Source organism: Ptychodera flava, chromosome 20, assembly GCF_041260155.1.
Source record: "Ptychodera flava strain L36383 chromosome 20, AS_Pfla_20210202, whole genome shotgun sequence".
Classification (NCBI taxonomy): domain Eukaryota; kingdom Metazoa; phylum Hemichordata; class Enteropneusta; family Ptychoderidae; genus Ptychodera; species Ptychodera flava.
Genome location: NC_091947.1, coordinates 13,958,463 through 13,986,289, shown reverse-complemented (window position 1 = coordinate 13,986,289; position 27,827 = coordinate 13,958,463). Strand labels below are relative to the sequence as shown.

Below are 27,827 nucleotides of genomic sequence, written 5' to 3'. Positions count from 1 at the left end.
TCAATTTTCAATAAACTTTATTGCAAAAGATTAAACTTTCACATTTCTGTAAATGTCACACAGTTCAGTGTTTAGCCAAGCTGATAACTATTCTGTTATTAATCATATAATTTATCAAATACAGACTTAATTTCTTTGCGACAGTGACTCGTCGCCTTATTCTTTACATGTGGGAATGTTAATGCCCTGTGTTTATCGTCTTTCTGTCGAATGGTCAAAGATTCAGGTTGATTTTGTACAAAATAAAGCCCGGAATTCTATGTCATATTCTGAATTTCCACAGTATTAATCAACTCTGAGGTACTACGATCCCAAAGCTTTCTACTGCCCGTGAAATCAGTAGTGATCAACACATTTTTTAAAAGCTGATAATATTTAATGATAGAAACGTGATATTTTCATTTTTTTAATATTATTTTCCGAAACAGAGATGGTGACGGGATATTGTACCTCAAGAAGTAAATCTGAAACGTGTCCATAAACATGAAGAGAGATAGTGTTGCACCTACCAGCCCAAACGATAAAAATACACCTCAGGCATTGTTGTGCTATGAAATTTCTGAAAAGTCATAAACCTGGACTTAAATTTCTTTTATATCTATGGTTGTTCTACTATAAATTAATATATATAATATATATTTAATCTGAACAAATATTTTAAGATAAAAATTAAGCACAGGCAATGAAGTTGTGCCATTTTTATGATTCATAATCTAGTCCTGAATAGATACTATGAAAGGAGATTAGTTTAAAACGTGTAGGTTACCAAGGTGATATGGATGTGGTTGTCTTCGTTATAAATTAATAAAATGGCATTACTTTATCGACGTAGCACACGATTTTTTTCTCTACAATGTAGATAAACAGTACTTGAACTGTGTGTCCACGTATACTTGTATTGACGGCTTGCGTTTGTAGTAGGATGACACAGCGACGAAACCATGGTTCCGATGAATCCACCCGGTCCTTTGGAACAATGAACTTCAGGCAGCATGCCAAACAATTCGATCGTGACGATTACGATCATGTAAATGCTTCTGTCCGTAATGCGAATACAAAACACATTATGGCGTAACCATCGTCTGAACGTTACGCTCACATATCCGTCAGCTGCAATAACAACCTGAAAATTCTGCATAGCATACCTTTGCTGTAATATTGAACATATTTTACGGTTGACAGCATTGTGCCAGTTGAGTGCTCTTGTACAAATATATAGCGTCACACTTAATTACATGCATCGAATGATAATCAAAATTCACATTACCATAGAGACATATCGGTTTAGTTCTCTCTATACGAATGCCATACTTCAGATGTACCATGGCAACGTCATAATATACTAACTTACACCATAACACTCAAATGGTATACAAATATGCAGGCTGGACTCAGCAGGTACGTTCAGTTCGGTCGTGATAATTAAAGGGAAACAGTCGTCAGAACTGAGCCTGTGCGAATTTCTTGTTTACAAACAATGTATTTCGTGCACGATATCTAGGTTGACAGCGCTTTTAGTGTAGTAAGAAAGGACCCTTTTTACTATACTAACAGCGTTGTCAACTACGGCAGTGCCTGTGATTGGTCGTATGGGTCCCATACGACCTTTGAGCGCAGTTCCGACGACTGTATCCCTTTAAAAACCTGAGAGTAATTAAAATCACATGGTTCTATTATGTCCTTTCGTCGCACAGGCAATTTGCTCAGCGGAGGCTGCGGAGCGTGAACAACCAGGAGGCTAAATCTTGGCAAACTGAACAGTCGCTTTAACTCTCTATATTGAGATGTAATGAACCGTATAGGCGACCAGGCACTCGGGCACGTGAGAATCAAGCACAATAATAAAATTCTCTTCTACAGAAGGCCACAATAGTGAGAGACTGAAAAATGGTGTGGAAAAGAACGAATCAATTTTGCATCGGGCGGGCATTGATAGTTGCAGTCTAACCGTGAATCGTAATTACAAGTAGCATTACAGAGTGGTATATCGTACCAGCACTTCTCCAAATGCTTTATCTAAAATTGGAGTAATTCTCGATATGGTTGCGATAGAGAACATTGCGAATTGCAAAATTCAATGCACCCAGTGTTGTTGTCACATTCCAATCGACGGCCGTATTGTATGTCTTGTCAGGGTGTATATAGTTGGCGCCTAGATTTGCTCAAACTTTCCCACGTGAAAACTTTCAATCATTCTCTTTCATCACGAATAAAAGTCGGGGGTCACCGTGTAATTTTTGGTACCAGAGAAACAAAGTACTGTAAATACCTGTAATACTTAAAATTCAAATAGCCGCCATCCATGTGTTGACTGCACAGGAAAAGAAATTCAACGTCTGATTTTGACAAAATTAATCCGGTTGAGGTAGTATGCGCTTCAAAAGTGAAAGACTTCAACTTTTGCTCAAACTTTACGAAATGAAACTTTCAAACATTCACTTCCTAAATGAACAATAAAAATCAAGGGACAAAATTTGGAACCAGCGAAACAAATTACCCAACATTTTGTGATATTTGAAATTCAAAATGGCCGCCATCCCTGTATTAACTCCAGGGGGAATTAAATTTTTGATTTTCGAAAAACTAAGACGTAAAAGTTTTTCTTTCCCCAAGAGCTTTAAAATGACCCCCTACAAGTGCTAGATCAGAAAAGAACAATAGAAATTTGAGAGTCAGAATATCTGTCCCAGAGGCGCGTTCTCCGAGACCTTCAAAATGAGTCCACGTAAGTGATGGATTTAAAAAACGTAAAATTTTTGAGAGCTGAATATCTGTCGAAAAAAGTGCATTCTTCCTTTAATCACAGACGTTTCTCTGCATGGGTCTCTATTGATGCTTCGATTCTCTTACGACAAAGTGCACGCCAGCGGTTTGTTCTGAAGGAAATCTTCCAAGGCCACGGTCAGATTGATGACGTAAAAGTTGATTAATTGAAATTAATTAAAGACTACGCAATTATTTTTCTAGTGCGATACGCATCAGGCGAAGTTACCCGAAATTCCTACCAAAAAGTTGCTTAATTTTTTACGACCATTAAATAACATTTCTGAAAGTAAAGGCACATCAAGCTATGATGATTGAAACTCGTTCTGGGACCTAGGTTCAGTGAAAAAGGCTCTAAAATTTATAAATTCTAGGTTGTACAGTACAGTTTGTTGTCGAGACAGTTCAACAATCTAAAATATGGTGTGGTGGAGCTGGCGCTGTGGCACGACGCGGCTTTATTTTCCTTGTCTGCTCGGACAGTTCGGGGATACAACGTCAAATAGATAAAATACAACAAAATGTCGAGTGATTAAATATATACGTAAACGAGGGGATATCTCTGACAACTGTGCGTAAATTCAGTGCTAAAATTACTAGTAATGATATCGCTCTTGTTCTATCAACTTTATTCTTTTGGGATTGTAGCCTGTCTGAGAGATCACGGCACAGGCGAAGTCGGAGTAAAGAGTCTAAGAAATATGATATTAATATCACAACTGTGACACATTTATATTACCAATACGACCATGCTGGTATTACATCAGGGTAGAACGTCTATTCTGCTCAGCAATAGGCCTATGTGTGAATTGCATTTGATATCGTATATATATATATATATATATATATATATATATATATATATATATATATATATATATATATATATATATATATATATATATATATATATATATATATATATATAGTATGTTTACCATGATGGGCGAGCCGTAGACATCAATGTTAAGTATGATTCATACACCTTCAGTAATTTTATCAAGGATTGCTAGGCAGGAAAGAAGCTAAAACCTGATGCAATACCAAAATGGTTTATTTATAATATTAAAATTTCATAATCATGATAGCAATATTATGTTTCTTAGACTATTCACTCCTAGTTTGCCTGTGATGACGATGACCGTAACTAATAACACAAAATACTGAATGTTTTCTTAGTCAATGTTTAGTGCTCCTTACTCCTGCACTAGAAAACGTATTATCTATAAGGATGTAGTTTCAGTTTTCTTGTTGGCTTCGGACTTCAGCTCGACGTCAAAAGTGCGGTTTGTGTGCCCTTCAACGTCGCTGACTTCGGTGGCGTCAGATGCGTGGCTGCTGACGGAGCCCTGACGCATTTGGCTGACAGACATGATGGACTTGGAGCTGTCAGGGCCCTTGGAGCTGCTGAACAAGCACGACAGCCACGGGACCTGTTCACGAATGGCCTTCTGGAATTTTACGTGGGTCAGAGCGTAGACGATTGGGTTGTAAATGCAGTAAGTTTTGGCAAACAGAACAGGCAGTGTGCGTGCAGTAGGGGTCAAGTAACCGTGGCCGAGTATGAGCCCAACAGCAGCCATGGCAGCGTAAGGTACCCAGGAAAACATAAAGCACACGATTAGTATCAAGGCGATCTTGGCTAGTTTGAATTCAGACTTGGCCTCTTTTGACACTTTCAAGACAGCCTCTTGGGTTTTTGTGACGTCTCCCTGCCTGCCTGCTTTGTCCTGGATCCTATCCAACTCCTGACGGTGTTTGCGCATGGTGTATACCATCCTACTGTAGCAAGAGATAATCCAAAACACGGGCACTAGAAAGCCGGCCGTGTACATGGCCGTCACGAACGCAACATTGATCAGGGACTGGTCGATGTAATCGAAGGTACAACTCGTCGCGTAGCCTTCAAGGATGTACGCGCCGACGCCAGCGAACGGTAACGCCGACCAGAGGAGGGCATAAAACCAAACTCCCGCGATGAACTTCATAGATCGTTTTGATGTGACAGTCCTGGTTGCCTTCATGGGCTTACATATCACATAGTAACGGTCATAGGCGATCGCAGTCATCGTGTAGATCGACATGAGTCCACTCAGACCACCTGCAAAACCATACAATTCACAACCTGGCAAGAAAACAAACACACGTTGTCATATCTGGTAACAAAGAAGGCTTTCGTTAGTTTTGTCCCAAATAAAACAAAACACTTGTGTTTCTTATGTCCCTGAAGTATGCTAAAAATACAAAGTACTGACTTTAAGACCACAATTCACTGATTGCATTTTGCAATAATTTCCCCAAACTTGTCCTTGCAAGTTGAGTGACTGCTAGCAAAATCTTTTTTCTGACCGTTTTCGATTGTGGCTTTTAAACGAATAAAAGTAATTTGATTGACTCGCAGATATTCCGTAATATGACAATGAGCCTATGTCATGAGAATAACCGTAAAACGCCATCTTCATGACCTGTTCATGACCTTACATTGTGGTCTTTTTGGTGGTATTTGGTTTAATTCAAGGTTCAATGTTTTGCTGAGAGAAAAATAGAAAGCTTCACTTGAAAATAAGTAAAATGGGTGAAAGGTACAGATCTGAGTGAGTGTGCTTGACTATAGCCCATTCACCTAGACTGGTGAATTCTCACTGGGCGAAGGAGATTAATGAACTTGTCCCTCGGAATCGCCGCTTCTACTTTAGCCATTTGGAAATTGAAATTGCGGTAACTATACACTTTTATATTGCAACTTTAAAGGGCATTTTTGTGCACATTTTAGACAGTTTTATTTTTTTTATTTTTTTTTCATTTTTTTTTTCTTTTCTGGGAGCATGTGGAAATGCTCAGAATTTGTTCTGTCAACACAGCCTGTACATGTAATGCCTCTGTTATTGTGGACAGTTTGTAAAATCTAGACTCCAAGTCATCAGTGACAATACAACTCGTAGGAGAGTTTGCTGGTTTGAAAAAAAAATAAAAAAAGAATTTCGCTCGAAGCCTCAGAAGCTTTTAACCATCCTTTATCTAGCGTCTATACATGCACAAGTATAGCAAGTTATACGTTGGAAAAAAATATTCATAGCTTTGTCATGAACATCTTCGGAGAAATTCTAAAATCAAATTTCTTGTATACATGCAAGTTGTAATCACCCTATTCCAATCGAGTACATTTAGATCATTTAAATTAACAAGCATCTATAAATGCATAGATATTGCTAGTTTTATACTGAAAAAAATATAGTTTTCTCATAGACTACCATGTAGACAACAGGGTAGACACCAGGGAGTATTAGAGCAAGGATAAATCTGTGATGGGTTTCAGATGGTTCGACTTACCGAGTTTACCAAAGAGCCAGTACTGGTTGAAACTTGATGCGATCATCGGAGGAAAGTTTGTGATTGACATCAACCAATCAGAAATGGCGAGATTGACAATTAGCATATTTCCCGGGGTCCGGAGGTACTTCGTTCTAGAATGAGAACGGGAAGGCTGAGATGAGAAAAAAGATTCAAATGCTTCGTGCCGATTCAATTATTCAACCGTCATACAGTGTATGGGGTAATTCCACTTCAATTTGGGTCCTTCAAAACATCTATTACATCCCAAAACACAATATATACGACTCTATTTCACGTTTACACGACAGTGGGTTTGCCCGGCAGACGGTATCTCGGCAAGATAACAGCATTAGGCAGTTACAGCACCGTTGCACCGACTTGCCTTGGCCATTTTTGACCTTCAAGTACTGCGACACCGTTCTCAGCTTTAACAAAACATATGTGAAAACTTCTTAGGGATTCTACCTGGACGAAGTTTCTCTTTCAGTTGATCTCATATATTTGCTACTGTGTTCGGTATTTGTTTTAGGTATTCGCCATATGAGAACCTTTTTTATTTTTTCAAAGGCTCGGAAACGTTATCACGTTTCGTACGCAAAGTGGGGCCTGAATTAATTCAGCGATGATGATTACGATGACACATCACCACTGAGAACTCCTTAACTTTCCTGAGAATTGTCGAGTATCATTTGAAGAAGACGAAAATAATCTTTTTGGTTATCGTTCTCCGGAAAACGCCTTTTTTAATCATTCAGCAACGCCTGTAAGCCATCAGTGCGACGAATCTGTCTAAGATGCCCACTTCAAGGTCTCTGCATCCATTTTTTTTTTTGCCCGAAGGAAATATGTCATGTCCATTACAATTTTCCCTTTTACGGTGTGATTGTTTTCACCCAAACTATTCAGATTTATCGTCGATTTCAGATCCAAAATAGCTGAGCAACGGGTAGTAACAGTTATGTTCTATACGGGGATGTTTTCTTCATTTTGTTTCAGTGTTGCTCGTTTTCCATGGCTACGACGTACTTGCAGGGTTTCCTCGATGGCAATCCCATGGTTTTAACGATCAGATAACGAGATTTGTAAAGTGGGCAATTCTGAGACGTGTCGAGAAAGTAAAGAAGTGATAACGATGGGCGACTTCAAGGCCATCGCGTAAACAAGTGAGTGTCTAAGAACTTACGATTATCTCGGAGATACATGCAATTTATCGCCATGACGTGAGTTCCGGAATGAAAAAAGGTTTAATACAACTCTTCGACGCCCCAAGTTATCGGGAAGTCGAGCGCCTTTAGTAGTACAGTATACTACTCAATGCGATCGACGCTAGCTTTCACATGTGTATACCTCAGACTGGCTTGCATTGATCTGATACGTGTCAAGTTTTCGATTTCCGTCTCGCTGTCTGAAATGATACCGCAGGTTCGACCTTGTCACTTCAGTATGCAGCACGGAGGAAGAAAAAGTTTTTCTGAATTGTCTCTGACCACAGAGAGGAGCAAGAATCCACAGATCCTTTTGAGGATATCGCTCCTCGATAATGAAATACTTAAACCTTTGCTCAAACTTTCAATAGGAAAACTTTAAACAATTTACTTTCGAAATCAAGAATTAGGGGTCACCGTGCAAACTTTGGCCCTATAGAAACGAATTACCTAATATTTACCGACTCTAACTAATTGCAGCATCTGGTGGACTAAATAACCGTTGCAGTTTGTTATAATTTGGTTTAGCAAATTAAAGATTTAATCGTTAAATATTTAGCATCAAGATCGGCGTATTGTCGGAAAAATTAATAAATTACGGGGTTCGTCTCGTGTTTTACACGAATTAATAACATGGAGATTCGGAGCAATACTCAATGGTATCGCACGATCGTCTGTCCTCATCTTAGAAGGACATTAGCTATCAATTTTTTCTGCCATTTCATGGAATTTCCCACGAAAAGCTCCGATTAAATTTTCGAGAAAATGAAACTGATGTAGACTGTATAGAGTTGATCTTTTCTATCTAAATAATCAACGTCATCCCATAGGAAAGGAACAATTCGACGGATTCAAATATTGGTGCAGTCGAAATCCGTGCTTTTCCTTTTCAGAAACTGCAAGCACGATAACCACCTGTGAAAAAGGATTATATTTGATAGATAAGACACCGTGAGTCTTACACGCTGTCAAATGTGGGTCAACAAACTACGAATTGATATTCAGGGAGGAACGACATTGACAAAACTCGCAAATTTGAAAGAATAAATGCACTCTGTGAACGGTTTTCTGGCAAGTCTATTATCCCTGACCCAGACTCACCCCGTCCTAATACACGCCTTTTTGATTTTATCGTGGCGTGTGATCGATGCTTTTCCCGGCACTTTAATAAAAAATACACAGTGCTTTCACATATCAATTGGTTTGATTGATGTGTTTGTCTCGAAAGACGTGTCTTTTACCCGTAGACTTTTAAGTAATTGATAGCTATTGGAATATAAAGCAATCTCAAAGCTTTTATTTGAACACCGAATGACGAAGTTGTTGTGGAGTAACGATGCGTTGTCTAGTGGGGAATTATGACTAGTGCAGTCGTTGAGACAAGCAATAAAGGAAATAAACGGTCAAACACCTTAGATGCGAAATTTATAGCAATAAAAAGTGCCCTTTTATGGTGTGTTGAAGTAATCTGCTGCTATAGTACCTGCCGAATCCACAGTTCATTACGATACATCAAACGCCCATTACAATACATCAAACCCGCTCATAGTGGCCGATGCCAGTCACCAAGGATAATTCTGTAAAGAGGAGTTTGACAGGCTTACGAAACAAGACATGTACATGTAATCGTGATTGATGAAAGTGTCGCCTGTCTGGTTCATGACATCCAGAGACAGAAGTTTTAAAATGTCCTTGCGAAACGTAAAGTATTCAAAAATAAAAAAAGCGATGAGGTAGAGAGAATAGACAAGTTCATTATTACAGGAAGGCGCCGCGTGAAAATAATGACGTGTTTAGATTTTCATGAATACATTCCGATGCATGGTCTTTATGTTGTTATTACTGCGATAATTTCCACAACAGCTGGTGCACGCGTTCTATCCGCTTGTTGAAACCCTGTAGATTTCGCTGAAATGTACGTGCCGATTGTGAAGATGTTGACATGACCATGATACTGAAAATGTGTCGCCGTAAATTGATTGAAAGGAAGATGAGGTGGAACGGTAGGGCGATAAGGAAAAAACCCCGTGGCCGCAGTACCTGTATCATCAAAATCGGATGGTCGGCTAACAAAGCAGAGCCGACGTATTGAAGCTGGACTACACAGGTATAGTTTCTCGCACTATGTTGTTAAATTGCCGCCGAGGACAATTGACGCAGTTTGTTGTAGAATATCCTAGCAACAGGAGGGGCAGTCTCCCAGCGACGCTAATCTGCGGATAGTATCAATACCATTAGGGCAGTTTACGGGCGAATTAGAACGCGGCAAATAGTTGGCGGAAAACACATCGTTAAGCGGTTGACGAGAACGTATTTTGACGAGCGTATATCCTGAAAGTAACTTTGCCTTTAAAATCTTGACGACCAACCACCGTCCTGAAAATTTCCGGTCATAGTTTGTTTTCCAATCAGATTAACAGCTATTACCCGTGGCAGCCATCGGTACATACAAAGTCCGTAAATTTTACCATAGACAGAAGAAGCGCTCCTGCTGCCTATTATTTCACACATGCGTCAACAACTAGATGCCCTGGTTTTTGTTGTTGGCTTAATGTCACTTTCAAGAATTAGACAAATTCGCGGTTTTCGCCATAGCCACCCAATACATGTACATTATTGGGTGATATTCCAATATCATGTACACATGTGCACTTCTGACCACCCTAATCTAGTTGATAACGTTCATATCAATAATCAGGCATATATAATTGCACAAATGAAATGAATTCTATTGAAAAAACTCGGTATTAGATTGTACATTAAAGAGGCACTCCCACTTGGTAACATTTTTAAAACACATTTTTTTAATGCCAACGGTCGATATTTGACGTGGCGTCTCCGCGCGGATCGCGAGATATCGATAAAAACATGTCATTTCCCGAGCGTATTTTTCACATCTCGAAGTTTTACGATCGTTTCTGGTTATGACCCGAAGTCCCCCGAAAGTGTGTTGTTGTGCTGATTGACGATATTCTAAGGAGTCCAAAAACGTTCGAATGACGCAATTAATTTACCTCCTACTGCGATGACTTTACATACATCATTATCAATGCCTTCACCTCTGGTAATTCTTTTTTAAAATTTCTCCTTAGTTTTTGTCGTTTTCATTATTCTCAATCAGTTGTATTAAATTTTTAAACAATACCACATAGATATCAGTTTTTACGTGTAAAATATTTGTTGCCTCTGATGACTACATTTTGTCGTCTGCCACACAGTTACGCGTGGTTCGATACATAGTGGCCGCCGCGCGTGGTATGCGCGCATACCACGCGGCGGCCACTATACATACTATGTATCAACCGCACCTATCTGTGCTAGTCACCTATGCGAATTCTGGTGGAATCAGCAAACTTTGTTTTTCGTATTTTTGCCTAGTCAGTAGGACTCGGCTTTCTCCCATGGGACATGACCGCTCACCGACGCGAGTGGTACTGCTGTGGCGTACAGCAGCGTCAGCGTAGACTCGTACTCCATAGCTTAGTTGACAATGGTCCCAGTGCCGAACGTTCTATGTTCGGAAGCTGAATTCAGGTGGGCCACCGGAATTCAAACTTTAACTTTTTTGAGGACATGTTTTTATCGATATCTCGCGATCCGTGCGCAGTCGCCATGTCAAACATCGACCGTTGACATTAAAAAAATGTGTTTTAAAAATGTTACCAAGTGGGAGTGCCTCTTTAAACTGGTATTTTGGATGAAATTCCACTATCATATTTGTTGTACATAAATACATGTATAATTTTCTATTCATCCCAATCATAGTTAAGTATACATTCAAATCAATAATCAGGCATATCAGATATAGGGGACTTTGACATGGAAAAAAGTTATTAGTGTTCGCCAATAACACCAATGTATAGGTGAAACACGATCATTTTGGTGAAATTCCAATATCATGTGTGCTGTATATATATGCTCTTCTCACCACCGTAATCTAGTTAGGTACAATAGTATCAAGAATCAGGCCTATATAAATGCACAGATATAGTTGGTTTTACGTTTGAAAAAAACTATTAGTTTTTTCCCATAGATGCCCATTTATGGTGAACTGATATTTTCAGGTGAAATTTCAAAATTACATTTGTTGAACACAAATGCACTTCAAACATATATATATATATATAAACAGATTAGACCGAGTAAGCTAACGAAAATAACACTTTGGATGAAATTCAGTAAAGTTTCTTTAACATGCGAACTGTCAATCACCCCTCTCTAGTCAAGTACATTTATATTGACAATTAGCTATTCATGGTAGCTAACCTGACATTGAAAATTCGTGTTCATTACAAAATTGGTAAATGTAAAATCTGACCCTCCCCAGGCTATCAAGGACTGCATGATATGACTGTTCTCTAGGGTACGCTGTAAAAATAACATTCCCGATGCCACCTAATAATAAATAGAATCTCCCAAAGGAAAAATACATTTCTATATGAGTAAGGATATTACCGGTATCAACAGTCAGGTTGTTAAGGTAAAGGGCGACGAATTCGGACGCGCACACGCTTTAGAACGTTTCTGCGCAGATTTAACTCCAGCCTGCCGCAAATGGGTTATTTTGTTGCGCATATATTTAACATCACCTGTCATTGTTGAAATTGCGCTTTTACCTAATTTTTTGACCCAGTGTCTTAGAAATACATGTGACCTATAACCTTGTCATATTTTGACCCCCTAGGAAGCTGGTTTTTATTCAATATGAGCAAAAAATTAACATTTCTCTCCCATTTATGTGGCGCAAATTACCCATTCACCTGGAGATATTGTAAAAAGTAGCGTGGTGACACCCTTTTATTAAAAGTGTAAACTAAATGGTATAATGTCAGGATTTTATTCGCCAAGTTTGGTCAAAATGACACCATTCAAAGCGACAGGAAGAAAGTTCGAAAATTATGTAGTGAAATAATTTCGATATCATTATTTTGTAATCGATACTTATGTTAAAATTTCTTCACAAACATCATGAAAACCATACATTCGATAGATATGGATCTTAAGTCTTTGTATTTATTAAAATTAACTCGTTTGCTAAGTGTTTTATAATTGATTTCTTTAGTTTAAGTGAATTATATCATTTTTATTTATTTCTAACGACGCCATTTTAACGTCCGTTTCCATGGAAACGAGCGTGGTGACCCCCATTTTTTATTTCATTTTTGCACTTGCACAACTTCCAAGAATATTTGTGCAAAGTTTCAAGAAAATGACACCACAACTTAGTTTTGACGTAATTCGTAGTACTTCACCTTAAAATGTAGTGTCAAACAAAGACACATAGACCATTCACGTTACAGTTGTAGCTTCATAAGAATCTGCATTTTTTGTAGAGATTTGCATGTGTCTACAGAGGCTCTTAGTAATTTCAAACTTTAAGATTTAAGCCGAGTGGTATACATACCATGTCTTGGGCACACTAGAGGTCAACTATTGAAAGAGTTAAAACCAGATGATTGCGTTGTTCTTGAACAAAGTAACGACAAATAAACTGACAAAGGACACTAAAGAGGTGATCGAAACTGAAAGACATTGATACCAAAAATTCACACAGGCTGAGTAAGAAAGTCATCACTAGAAAAGAAACAGAACACACGTTAAAGGTATACTGTCACCTGTTCCAATTTTGCCACAGTTACCATGGAAAGAGAAAATCTAACCAATCACAGATTTTAAGCGGGTGGCCGCTTTTAAAAACAGCGCCCTCACATGGGTATTTTGAATACCAAGAAACGCCACTTTGACCATATATGGGCATATTTAGATTACAGATGACTGTATACCTTTAAATATAGAATAAATCACATAAATTGTACTGCATACACGGATCACCGAACTCGATGACAAAAAATGCTTTTTGGCTGTAAAGGGCAGGACGGTGGTTAAGCCATATTTCTTCAAATACAAAAGCAAAAAGAAAGCAAAAAGAGAATGGAATCAGAAAAAGAGAAAAGGCTCGGACGCAAGAAACGACATTGCATAAAATTGCATGTTGAGAACAGCCATAGCGTTCCGTACAACATTGCTCCTTGCCATACAACGACTCCAGTAGGTGTTGATAGACATTGGAAGTGGGGTAAAAATGCCTAGAGAAGATATCTGATACTTAAAAAGTCTATTTTTCAAGGTGTAATATGTGACGAGGCAAAGATACTTGATCATTTGAAGTTCGCTTTTACGATGATAGTGATGATGACGATGATGATGATGATGATGATGATGATGATGATGATGATGATGATGATGATGATGATGATGATAATGATGGTGGTGGTGGTGGTGGTGGTGGTGGTGGTGGTGGTGGTGATGATGATGGTGGTGGTGGTGGTGGTGGTGGTGACGATTGCGACAAGAAAGATGACGACAAAAAGTGATGGTGAACAGAACGAAAAGGTGACAGTGACGACAACGAAGATGACGATGATTACTAAATTTCAACTATAATGTCAAAAGCAACAATCAAGATGGTGGTGGTTATAAGAATGAGGACAAGGACACGATCCAAGTTGTGATGCTGATGGAGGTTATAAAACTGAGATGTAGAGGAAGTTGGTGACATAGTGATGTAGTATAGCAACACAGGAGAAGTCCTGTCCACATCACCACGAATATTGTCTACTTCAATTCTTGCAAAACAGAATAGGATAAAAATGTAATTCGGCGTTAGATTTACCATTTATTTTTATATGACCTGGAGTACAAGTTAAAGACCATTGAGCGATCTTTAGCCCATGTGATGATCTCTGGAAAGCTTTTTATCTGTCATGATTGAGTTGTCCTTGACCTTATCTGTCGTTATGTTGAGGACGGTTTGTCGGGTAGTATGCCAAGTCACAATGATACGCATGTTAACAGTTATCATTATTTTTCGTTCGTAAATGCTAACTCTGTTCAATGGTATGATTTATGTTTTATGGACTTTTGTTGTAATACCCTTTCAGCTCGCCACGCACAGATTGCATGGGATTCTCTTATCGGCTTATGAATGCTGTCATTTTTCCTCGTGCCACAATAGACCAGCTGGTGTCGAATACGGCACATCAAGTTTCGCATGTTTTGTAATTTTAACGACTAGAACGCTACAGTCATTTCCCCATTTTTCATACATTCGATGGTGTGTTTCTGACCGACATGGAAGATTTTTCAGGCGCGTATTGCATTGGTTTTGAAATTGTTTGCAAAACTGACAATTTTATTTTTTCGCTACATTTTCGTTTCTCTGGACATGAATGGTAAGTTTACTGAGGTGGCTTTGCTGGGCTTCATCTGTATCGTAGTGTTGCTAGTTGAGGTCGTTCTCCTGTACGCACACGATAATGTATTTTGATATTCGTAAACGGGTTCATATTAGCAATACATTATTAACTTCGACACCGTATCATCATTCATTTGAAAGAAGATTCTATTCTTGAACCCTAACTTCATTCATCTGACATGAGTTCCATTCCAAATCCAAACTTGTGATCATTACATATGCAAATGATGTCAGTAATTCAACAATTATATAAATTATGGACTTTTTGCCGATGTTACTAATATTTTCAAATCTTTACGGACCCGGAATGTCAATACAAGGGAAATCAATACTTAATTCAACAATTCGGAACTTATCGGCTGGTTCATGTTCAACAAACGGATAGTTAATGTTGATAAAACTAAATATGTGATCACCCACAGAGAAATATCACATTTGAAGGAAATTTGTCAAATAGAGACGACTCTATAGAAGTAGCCTTGTCGGCAAGTTATCCTTGTGTAATCATAGATTCAAGTCTTTCCTGGAAGTATTACATCAAGACAGTTATTAATGTTACCGCCCCCTCAATTGGCATTACGTTCGAAGGTCTGTACTCATCAAATTATACAATGCTTTTATTTTGCCTCGTTTAGCATATCGTACCGATATTTTGGAAAATACGTATTAACCCTTTGAGTGCTGTAATGTTTACCACAAAAATTTTTAGTGCACATCTAACCAAATTTTATGATTTTTTCTCTAATTTTTTAAATAATTTTGGACCAAATGGACATCAAATTTCATTAGCTACAGTTTTTAATCAAAATTTTTGTCAAAACCTAAAAGAAATTGACTTCGGCATATTTTACATGGCAACAAAAATTGACTTTGGCGCTCAAAGGGTTAAGCCTTTTAGAATCCATATTTCGTCTTCAGGAAATATAATTCGTCTGATTACTTTTCCTGATATCATTGCCGATTATAAGCCTTTGTTTTATGAACTAAATGTACCTTATAGTTTTATATTAGGTAACAATTATTCTTGTATTTCTGTTTTATGATCTAAAACATGGCTCATAGTGATACACACTATTGATATTCAATACGAAAATATTCGTGTACCAGTTACGCAACACATCATCAATGTAACGGGAAAGGCTATTCATAGTACATGTACCAATGCTTCAAGATGTAAACTTGAAGGTAACTTTAAATCAGGTAACTATCGTTAGTGTGTGTACGTTTATAATCTAAAATAAAACAATATGGCTCTTAACGATACTCACTATTTTGAGTTTCAAAGACACTTACACTCAATACAAAATCGACTGTGCCTTGAACAGAAAGCTAACAGTTAAGCAACATAACATACGTACGCAGCGACACAGCGTTGGAATTCCTTACCTACCTACAATTAAACAATCCTCAATAAGGCAAACCGTTATTTGTTGAATTTTCATTAAGAGTGTATTTTGACCAATCTCGCATAACATTTTGAATATTTATTGTGTCCGCAGACTCGACACGTTCTGCTAGACAATTTTCATGGTCCTCGCCGAACTCTCTTGTCTTACTTTATCATCTGCATTACTTTAACTGACATATTGTGTCATCTTTACAATGTACGTATGCCCGAGCCATGTTTACCAGTATCTGCTTGAAATGAAGTATACGTATGCTCAGGTCACAATTATTTGCTACAATGAACCTTTCGCATCGTATGCATGTCGTATTCACCACGTTACGATCGCTGGCAGCTCAAGTTCTGTATACGAAGTGATCTTCAATATCACATATTACAAGCACAGACTCTTTGCGATACTACTTTTATGTTTAATGTGAATTCTACTTCATGAGACAAGAATTTCGATATCGAAGGTGTGGTCTTTCTCCATCGAAATCTTTGGGATTCACTCGTAGCAAGACTTTTGTGATCAAATTTCATGGTTCTCCTATTAATTCATGGTTCTCCTATTAATTCATAGGGGCTTCAAACGTGAATTACATTTGAATTAAAGGCATCTGTTCAATCCCGCATTAGAAAGATCACTTCGTCTGTCTCGCGAAATTCTAATCGTTGGATTTTAGCAATACATAATACTTTAGTAGTCTGAAGTGAAGCTTAGAAATACGAAGAATCTTTCTGGTCTAAAGAACTAATCTCCCAGACTTCTTTGGTCTGATTTTATACGTCTTAGAGCTCATAAAAGAAACTAAGTAATGATTCTTCTTGAGCTGGTGTCGTGTTTGAGTCTGATGGATACTGCGTGCATGAAAACCCCACGTTACTTTATATTTTGAGGTTGAACTGAAACTCAGTGAAAAAGATTCGGCGCGCTGAGGTTTTCTAAAGAGGTGTCGTCGAGGCATAACCAAAAAATCCATGTGCTATTTAACCACATACACTGGAATTAGGAATCGTTTTTGGAATTCTGAGCGATAATTTTCCCTAAACGTTTCCTATTCGCCCATCCGTGTAGTGGAATTTATCTTCAACGACATTAACCATGCTTGGGATCAAATACCTGGTTTTGCTTGCTCGGGTCACGCAAAATGCCGTCGTGTTTTTTCTTCCGAGTAATGTGTACTTCAATCAACGCTACTGATGTGACTTCGAGGAATTCGCTTCCGATTCCGTGTGACAATTGCCTTTCGTTTGCACTTTCGTAAGTGAAGTATCTCACTTTTCTATCTGATTGACACGTTTCAGACTTCCTTTCGTTTGTACTTTTCGTCCTCGATTTCCCAGTCTCGCGACATTATCAACCATTTGACGCATTGACAACGCCTCCTTGATGTCGCCTCTTGAACTTCGTCATTGTCCGACAATGATCAGACCTAATTGAGGCGACATCCGTCAAGGCAAACAGGACAATTGCCTCGTAAATTAGCTACCTGCTACACTAACTTACATGTTAACTTGGAGATGGACAGTGTTATATTGTTGACGTCATCCCTTTCAGCTCAAGCATTATCAATTTTATCGTCATGAGCACCATCATCCGGGCAGGCAAAAGATCGTGATCTTGTCCTCGCTTTCATGCCTTATTAACTTTATTACACAGAACAAAACTTCATTTGTCCGAACCTCTCAAGCGGAGAACACAATCCCAAAGAGTTGAGTCTGTGAACGACTACATTTCTGCGCGTTTTCAGTTAACTGGTGCACGACTATTTGTTACGCGCAGAAAACACGTGCACTGAATTCAAACGTGCCAGCAGCGGGCTAGAGTTCCCTAGACCATATCATATCATTATTGTTGCTATCCACGAGACTGAGAACAATCAAATCATGATAACAGAATTATATGTGGGGTGTAGTGATGTACTTCAAATTGCGGTCTTCCACGCTACAGCAAAGTGCTGGTAGTCCGAAAACCGAGATGTGTTACCGGCGTTATACGGCCTCCAGCCGGTAACACACAGCCCTGCCACGCAGAGCTAGGTTAGATCCTGTTCTACATGTCTTTGCACAATTCATTTTAAAATGTTTACGTCTAACCATATCGAAGGTGCAAATGGAATATTTTCTAGTTGATATTACAATGTTCATCCGGCAGGTACATGTACGTCACTGTGTGTTTTCTCAAATTCGTTGATTTATCTCCGCTGTCTTATTAGGAGTTCTTTTACACTCCTTGTCGATAACTTAGCTAAAACTAATCCTCCAAAAAATCATCAATATGCAGTTGTACATTTTCACGTCGTTCATGTCGAAAGGATAACTTCAGAAAGTTTCTTCGCTTTACCGCAACAGCCCCGATTGTGTTACGGCACGTCTCTTTTGTGATTTTTAAAAGTAAATGAAAAATCGAGTTTGATGATTTTAAACATTTACACGTCATTTCAACATTATTAATCACTGTTGTAAAATACAAAATTTAAAAAGCCAATTTGTATATTGGTAGGGTCAACAGACTAGACTTTTTGGCTTCGTCATGATCCATAGTATCACTTTCCGCACTAATGCACCAGTATATAAAGACACCGTTTGATCATATCCCTGCCTGCAACGTATCTCACAACGACCACGTAAAGTTGTGTGAATATTTTTTATGAACTAGGGCGAAGTTCAGGGAGGGGGCAAGGTCAAGGGGGGTTGCCATGTCTTACTTACTTCGTGAACACGTAGATTACGAGTCCGTTGCCGAAGAATCCTATAAAACCCATGACGGACAGGATTACGGCTATCAAGTAATGAGCTTCCTTCGACGCTAGTTGAGGCATGTAGGCAGGAGTAATCGGCTCAGAGGAATTTGTCACGTTAAGCCAGTCTGTCATATTGGTCACGTTCATGATTTGTGTTGTGACGTCACCCATGGTCGTAAACTCTGTCGTCACCTCGTGGGTCGTAGCCATTGCCAAGGACGTCGCTTCCATGGTTATTGCTTCCATAGTCACCGTGGTCATTTCCTCCGTGGCCACTGATGTTACAATCGTCTCTTCTGTCGTCGGGACGTTTTCGGTAGTTGCCATGACAGCGATCTGATAAAGGAAGAAAAGTGCAACATGATATCTTCTTTAAAAAGTACTTAAAATGAAATAGAACTTGCCGAGTTGGAACGGGTCTATGTTTCGCACTTTTTGATTTACCTCAAAATAAAGATGCTTGAACTTGACCAGGGGAAGGCGCGCAGCTTGCGTTTACATCTGATACGAAAGGGTCAATCACATAAAGTTTGTCGAGTCAATCATGTTGGAAAAAATGTCTGGTCTCAACGCTCTGCTGTAAGAATTTATCAGTTAAATTTCAGAATTGTTGTTTGTAATTAATTGCAACTGCCATTTGTAAATTGTTGTATTTCGGGGAACGCCTTAAAATCATCGGTTAGAACTTCCGGTTTGCAAATTTTTCCGCTTGCTGTAAGGCTTACCATTCGCCCCCTAATTCAAGGTAAACAGCTCCACAATTACCATGGATAACAATGGGTTTGGTCCAAAACCATTGCAGTGACAGGGTTAATATAATAAGGCTTGTGTTCAATTATTTTCATCACATAATTGTTAATCCTTTGAGCGCCAAAGCCAATTTTTGTCACCTTTATAAAATATGCCCAAGTCAATTTTTTCAGATTTTTACCAAAATTTCGATAAAAAACTGTAGTCTGAAATGTGATATCCATTTGATCCAAAATTATCAAAAAAATTACAGAAAAATTCATAAAAAATTGGTAAAATGTTGCACTAAAATTTTGGTGGGAAAAATAACGGCACTCAAAGAGTTAAAACCACTATTCAGTATTTCTTTCTTATGCAGTGAACTGATCAAAATTGTAATAGATTGTAAAAATGGGAAGATATTCGTCATCGCTTCTGTTTGCTTCGCCATCGAAATCTGAGGAACAGGCTGGAAATATAGATATAGGGCATTTTGAACTTATCTTTTAAATTTATGCCTATGAATGATGAATAGTTATCCAAGCTGATCGGCTTACGTCTTTTGCGCTGTCTAAACGACGGCGGCTGACTGTACTGCCGTCGACCGTGAAGAATCAATTTAATATGCTTAGCCGAAAATGAACACCTGAAACGGTTTCTATAGGTGCAATGATTGATGTCCTTGACTTTGTTATACGTGATTTAGAAAACCAAAGAGAGCTGGTGGTGGAATTCTCATCTTCGATGTGCCAAAGATCGTTCCGAATGTGATTCAGTTCAGCATTTCCTTGAACCGATGCACGGGATGCAGTGGTCCGCGTTGTCCATCAAAATTAAAAAAAAACCCGAGCAATCGTCGGTCGAACAGAGCGCCTCTCAAGGAAAGATGAATGTACAGCCGACATTTGGCCCTTTCTAGTACTTTCAATAAAGTTCGTTCATCGATCAGAAACTATTCAAAACTGAACCACGAAAATGGAACGAAATGAAACAGTGATAGTGATTACTGTTATACGGTATGCTTACTGTTACAGAGACGGCTGTTTCGCTGTATTTGCTGATCCGCAAGAACGGCGATGCAGTTGTTGAGCTCCACGATAATCGCTCGATTAAACAAACTCCTGCAACTCTCTCACAGACTATTATCATCTACAGGAAGAACGCTCAGAGTGCGCACTATTGCTGAGATTTATAGGGACAAACCTTCAATACGCGACCATGAAACGCACCCCATACGAGTAGCGACCATTCCTAACGAAGTTCATTCTGATGATTGATGCAGTCTATTAAGGTAGAATACGCCTCATTGACAAATATTCTGATTCTCGTCAAATTTTTCAAATATCTTTTTTTCTGATCCACTGCTTGTTTGTGCTCATTTTAAAGCTCTTGGAGTAAGAAAAAAAAATTGCCGTCTTAGTTTTGAGAAAATCGAGAATTTTGTTTTTCTCCATAGAGTTAACACAGGGATGGCGGCCATTTTGAATTTCAAGTATCGGTAAATGTTAGGTAATTGGCTTCTCTAGTACCAGGTCCCATAGTTTTAAACCTTGTTTGGTCAGACAACGGTTGAAAATTTAATTGGGGAAAGTTTGAGCAAAAGTGTGTCTCACTTTCGAGGCGCGTACTATCTTAAAACAAAAAGAAAAAGTTCTCTTTTCAAAACTGACGATTACTTGAGAAGGAACTTATGTAGCGCGTGTGATGTCAGAAGAATCTGATCGCGAACAAGGGATTATAGGATCCAGTAACATACCCGGCGTGCAATTACTCCACCACCGAAGGCGCTTTGTAAGATTTACCAATCCTTCAAACACGACCGATCAGTTGCCCTGACAAGAGGGCGCAAAGACAGTGGCAGCGACGCTTCAATTCTCATGAAAGTATCCCGAAGTAGAAATGTATCAGCCATTTTTTCAATTCTTGAAAACATCCATATCTATTAAATCTCTCGTCTAATCGCGATAACTCTTCACGACTGAACGAGATGTCCGTACAGGTAATCTTATGCGAGGCAGGGATGGCCTGTGTAAATGAGGTTCGTTCATATGCAGTAGCTGTTAGCGATCAGTTTTTGGAATGATGTCTTGTTCGACGGTAGCACTAAAGTGCATTTTCATGATACAGGTGGAGATATCATCGCCCAGAAGTGAGAAATTACAAGTCGAAATATAATGCCAACAGAATAACAGCCTTGAAATATAAATATATATATATATATATATATATATATATATATATATATATATATATATATATATATGTATGTATATAATATGTGTACATGTATCATGTATATATGTATATTATACATATCATCATGGAATATTTATTTATCGATTGCATTTAACTATTATAATACTTTAGACCAGATGGCTTTTCCATTAGCTGGATTTACACATATAATAACTCTGTAAATAGAATAAACGTTTACAAAAATGATATATTGCCTAGATCTTAATGTTCAAGTACGAAAACCATGGTCGGGTGACACAGTGTTGTTCGGTGTCCGAATAAAGCAAAGACTGGCGTGTTCTAGTTGGTACTTTAAAACTTTAATATGCAGATCGACAATGAAAGTTGTGAACAACTTCTTGTACATAGTTGAGAAATTTTGCGCCTTTTTGATTCAAAGGCAAAGGCAAACGTTGTGGTCAACATACAAAGTGTTGGGTTGTCGAAGGAAATTCCCGCCAATTTACTGGTATTAGGCGACCGATATGGCGACCATTTTGTTGCGTAAAGTCTCTTGGTCAACAGTCGTCTTTTCGATTTTGACGAAAAGGTAATTCAGTGAGATTGAAATGTTCTCTTAAAGTTACTAAGTTGCAGACGAACGAAGACTTTTGAGGTTTTGAGAAAATGAAAATCTGTGCCCGCGGCGCATTCTGTCTCCACCCTTTCATTTACATTTCCCTGTATAAATGTCCGCCATCACTATTGCAAACCATGGGAATTTTCCAAACTATTGGTGAATTTATAGGTTACCACGAGTTCTAGTCAACGTGACTTTTCTTATTCAAAAATATCTTGACTGGATATACTCATACGGCAACATGTGTTTGTTAACCCCGGGTGAAAAATAGGTCACTCCGGGGGAAGTCTGCTTTGGCTAGCATTTGCCCCCAGGGAATGGGAGATACAGTCTTCGGTGATTTTCATTCCTTCGAGGTCGACATTTGCCGGTGTCAGCTTGATCCGCCTGCATGTTCACATTTGTACGACCGGTCTATAAGCTCACCGCTCTCATCGATACACTTTCATCAACAGTCTTTTCATTTCTAACCGCCATCTGCATTCACCGGGATTTCTGATGCATTCGTCCATGCATTTGTTTGGCGCGCAATGAGCGACAGGCTATAACCTTTCATCAGAAATTTCCTTGCAATATTAGCTACAAAACCCAAGGATGAGATTGCTAGAACTTGTACTTTAGCTGAACTCAAACATCTCACAATAAAATCTGGTTAACGAGATTCCTTTTCTAGATTAGTTGAGGGGGCTCGGGGCTCGTTGGAAATCAGGACGGTTGAGTTTTACAGAACGGCTTTGGTCAAATTTCACAGTAGATAATTTTGGGGTCATATTTGATCCAGGGTTTGTATCGAACTACGGCAAATTAAAAGTGTGTACATTTGAAATAGAACGTGAGTTTTATTTTGTATAATAAGTTATGAACGATACAAACAGCATTGCACCCACAACAGTCACTGTGCTAGTTGTAGTGGTAAACAGTCAGAAAATTGCAAAAATGTCAGTTTTTGCATAATTCATGGTATGATAATTATTGACAGCTGATGTCATTACAAAACAACTTTCCTCGAAATAAAAGGTTAATAGCTGAGCATGCACACTATACATAAATCAATGTGGATTTGAAATTATAGGATATGAGTGCAACCTTAGCAGTTTACAATGTCTGTAATAATTCAACGGTTATGATTTCAAATTTCCATATGAATATAACTGCAGCGGTTTACGAGTTATATTTATACATCTGCAGCAGTGTACGGAATTTCTGTGAATGGAACAACATCGGTTTGAATACGAACAAGAACTGCACATTTCTGGTTATGACCTTTGCGAACGATCAATCAGTCGATTATGACTAGTCACTTTGAATGTCAAGCTCACTTATGTCGAGTGCGTGTTTTGTGTTGGTTGGCAAGCTGTCCAAAATTTATTTGAACACATACTGTTCTATATTATTGAAGGTAGTCCGCACCTCGGAATTGGGAGACTTACATTCTTGCTCAAACTTTCCCCAACGAAACTTTCACCCATTTTCTTAACAAAACAAGAACGAAAAGTAAGGGGTCACCGTGCAATTTTTTAGTACAAGAGAAACAAATTACCAAACATTCACCGATACTTGAAATTCAAAATGGCCGCCATCCCTGTGTTAACGCTACGGGGAAAATTAAGTTTTTGATTTTCACAAAACTAAGCCGGTGAAAACTTTACCTACACCGAGAGCTTCAAAATGAGCCCCACAAGCTGTAGACCAGAAAAGAATTGTAAAAGTTTGAGAGTCAGAATATCTGTCCAGTATGTGTCCCCGAGGCGCATTCTACATAAAAAGTGAAAAGAACCGATACAAGAACCTATATGTGCAAATAACGTAACGGATACACCGATTAACATCAAACTCCGGATTGCGACGAAGCGATGTTGTAAATTATACTCAAGTCTTGCATATCAATAAATGTGTTTGAGCTCATGGTTGATTCGAATTCATGGTTGATTTGGATTCATGGTTGATTTGGATTCATGGTTGATTTGAATTCATGGTTGATTTGAATTCATGGTTGGTTTGGATTCATGGTTGATGTAGCGAAGGCATTTCATGACATCGCGAAACACCAAACGTAACAGCTTTGAATACACGTCGTGTTCATGCCGCCTATATACTTTCCCCATGTAGTTAATACAAAAGTAATTCCCACTAAAAACACCGTCGCATTCTCATGCATAGAAACCCGTCGTTTTTTTAAAACTATAGATCCGAGTCGTCGCAGCGACCATTCAAATGAAACAGCAGGTCGTTTTAAATTGTACTTTGCTTTTCAGCGCCTTTACAGAGAGCCACTACATGTCTTTCCGACGGTTTAGTACCTATACTAGCATTTTTTTGTAAAGAAATGCACGAATCGCGATAACTGAAGATTCAACATTGATCAATATGAACCCTTCTCATGTAATTCTTATCATTTAATTTGCACATTTAACCAGCAACATTCACACACTTTGCATAATTGAATACTTATAGACGTCGCTCTTTCCATTAGATTTTGCATTGATAAAGTTCAGGCTCATAGCCAGCGGGCCTTACTCGCGACGACATCTAAATTGAATAGGATATAGCGGTTTCCATCACTGGACCGGCCATAACTCCATATTACTCCAAGCAAACCTTGTTCGGGGAATCGGTGACAGATTAAATAGGTATCCAGACAGCAAAAATGCAGCGACGTTCAACACAACAACATTTTATCAAAATTCATACATTTATCTTACAACTGCCAATAACAGTAAAGTTGGCACAATTTTTATCGAATATAACGTCGAATATTCGTCACCAGAATGTCTGGAATCTGAGTTCTGCGTTCACGTCGATATTTGATTTGAATAACATTTTGATAAAAAATTAACTCGGAGATAATATTAAGATAATTTCATAAACGATGAGAAATGCGTCCTACCATGGCATTGGTTCGCTAGCAATCTGTAGCCTTCATCCCGGAGCTAAATTGTCACGCCGTATAAATCCCACGCGCCAAGGCAGTAATGTTCCTCAAGGCCGTCTCTCTCCCGCGCGAATGCAAACAACCTGTTATCCGATGTGATTTTCAAACACGGAGGGCATCCGCGGTGAAAGCGTCATTAATTATCATAACCATATGGGTAAACTTTTTTATTCAACGCCGCCAACTCATTCACTTGCGTCTGTCCTCTGGCACCGCTGACATCGAGGCAAAACAGACAATATTTACGATTTGTCTATTGGCGCAGCACTTCACATCGACGGCCCATGGCAGCATTCAAATAATAGTTATTGTAATTGGATGAGGGCACTGTAGTGTATCTTTTTCCCATACAGTCTAATAAACAAGGCGGAAATTTTTTTGATAGTTTTTCCAGGCTATCGAGTTTCGTTGGTTTGACAATCGGTATTGCACAGGAATATATCATGCATTTTATACACGTCAGCATGCAGACGCCAACTTTTGCCATTATTTGCGGTGTAAACCGACACACATGTGCACCCATGTACTACAAACTCTTGTTCAGTGTTGAGTGTTATCGAATGACACTTTACAATTGAACGCTTCAAGTACAAATGGCGAATACCTCAAGTATGTATTGCCACAGTTAAGTTGAATTCTCGATCACTGTGACATCCGTGTACAAACAACTCTCCTGGTTCACTAACATTAAACCCCTAGTGAGGTTGTTATCAGTGCTTATTGAAAATATGTCATGGAAAATTGCCTCAGACGCTGAGTAGTTTTATTCATTTAGAATAGATGACGATCTTCCTTATTTTCAAAAAAAATTCGGTTTATCCCATGCACGTAATGATAAATATTGGATGTTTCGACGCTTGTATGTAGTAGTGGCTCATGAACAGACCATACGTGCTTTGACTTTTGAGTTAAACGGGTTTCAAAATAGTAGAACCCATGGGAACGGCGTACGTAGGCGCCTGCTGCAATTTGCAGCATTTTGCATGTTTTACGATTTATCCGGATCAGGTAAAAAAATTCATCAAATTAAAAAGGTAAGACTGAGAGCGGATAATGGTTCGATAATTCACTTTTTTGTCAATTGTGCTGCACCTTCGACGAGCTGAAAAATGAGTACACTGCTAGATGTAGTTTCTGTCAAAAAAACGCCAAAAATACCACCAAAACATCGATTTATGACAAAATAGTTCCAATATTTGTATAAATCTGCAATAAAAGGTACCATCTAAATATGAAGTGTTATCATCCCATTTATAATGATGTTCGACATTCTCCCTCCGAGGATTTCGCTTTTTCCCGCAATTTATCCCGAAGTGGGGCAAATTCCCTGTCAGTAAGCTTTCTTGGTTCTTGATGTGCCACATTGTTTCTACCATGTCCAAGTTGGCCCCTGACATCGAATAAATGGCCATTTCGCCCGTAAATCTGACATTTTTTCTTGTCAGTTAAAGACCGGAGACAACATGACATGACAACGGATGTTCCAGTGCACTGTGTTAGAGAGAGCGCTTTAAATCGAGTTGCGTTAACTGTCACACGGCATAGCTGTTCCCTATGCTCAGGAATATTGGCTGATCGCTACCAGAAATCTATATACATTACATCGCTACTCGAAATCTATATACATTAAACTTCTTAAATTTACCTGCTTGTGAACGTAAACTATGACACGGTTGATTGAAGGAAATGTTTGAACCATCTAGATTTTCATGTTTGTTTCTATAGTTATTCCGCAGAAAGAAAAAAAACTCAATCATATTGTCCAACAGCCAACTACAGTTCGAAAGTAAAATAGCTTCATGACAAAATATAGGGTAGTTTACTTTCTAGCCTCCATGATCTGATGGAAGTGTCAACACATCGACATATTTAAGCAGTTGTTGTAGTGTAGATTTGGATAGGGGATACAAGTTGCAGTAATCTTGCACGCAATGGTTGGCGTTCCATACGTACAAGTACCTGGGAACTGCATAGCTAGTAGGGAGAACTCTTCTCCGTTGACTGTATCAAGTAGTAGCCCCCAAGTCTGTGAAATGTTAATCGCCAGCGTTACAACTGTTCGGTGCGAGCGCAATGCGCAAAAATCTAATCGAGTTTAATCTAAAATGTGCATGAATATGTAAGGAAGAAAGGTACTTACCTGGAGGTTTAAGTATCGATGCCAATTATGAATCTAATTGAAGACGTTATTGCGATATAATGACTTGGACAGCGTCGGGCATTTCCTTTCGTAGGTTTTCAGAAAATGGGGTCTAGACAGTCTACACCTTGCATTTATACAGAGCGGTGCCCCAGAAATATGTAACCTCCTTATGCATCCTAATCTATCCTATTCGGCTGATAAAATCAACGTTTTCCTCTGAATATCTATGGAATTACGCGCCGACGTCACTTCCGCTTAATCCGACTTGATTCGATTCCTCCGATGGAATACGGTCACCTTGCGAAACAACATCAGTTGTCCGGGCGAGCTGTGCTCAGCTCTATGCGTCGAGGTTTCAGGGACCAAAGATTCGTGCAATAGCTGTCATAGAAACAAAATGACGAAACGACGCGTGGGCAGACTTACTTGTTGGCCGAGTTTAACTGTAAGTCTTCACGTGACTGTGTCAGATCCCCATCTTCGTAATCATAATTAAGAAGTTATGGGGAGAATTTTGATAA

At 38.8% G+C, this 27,827-nt stretch overlaps 1 protein-coding gene across 2 annotated transcripts; it reads right to left on the bottom strand.

Annotated features, from left to right (window-relative positions):
- LOC139120118 (rhodopsin, GQ-coupled-like) lies at positions 1-27,827 on the bottom strand. 2 transcript variants are annotated; one of them, XM_070684215.1, is made up of 4 exons: positions 27,304-27,827; positions 18,656-19,023; positions 6,094-6,227; positions 1-4,888 (listed from the first exon to the last, which is right to left on the bottom strand). In XM_070684215.1, the coding sequence occupies exons 2-4, from the start codon at positions 19,012-19,014 to the stop codon at positions 3,987-3,989; spliced, it is 1,395 nt and encodes a 464-aa protein (XP_070540316.1). In that variant the 5' UTR covers positions 19,015-19,023; positions 27,304-27,827; the 3' UTR covers positions 1-3,986. The 2 variants fall into 2 exon arrangements, with proteins under 2 accessions (XP_070540316.1, XP_070540315.1); XM_070684214.1 differs by lacking the exon at positions 27,304-27,827 and adding an exon at positions 25,119-25,219.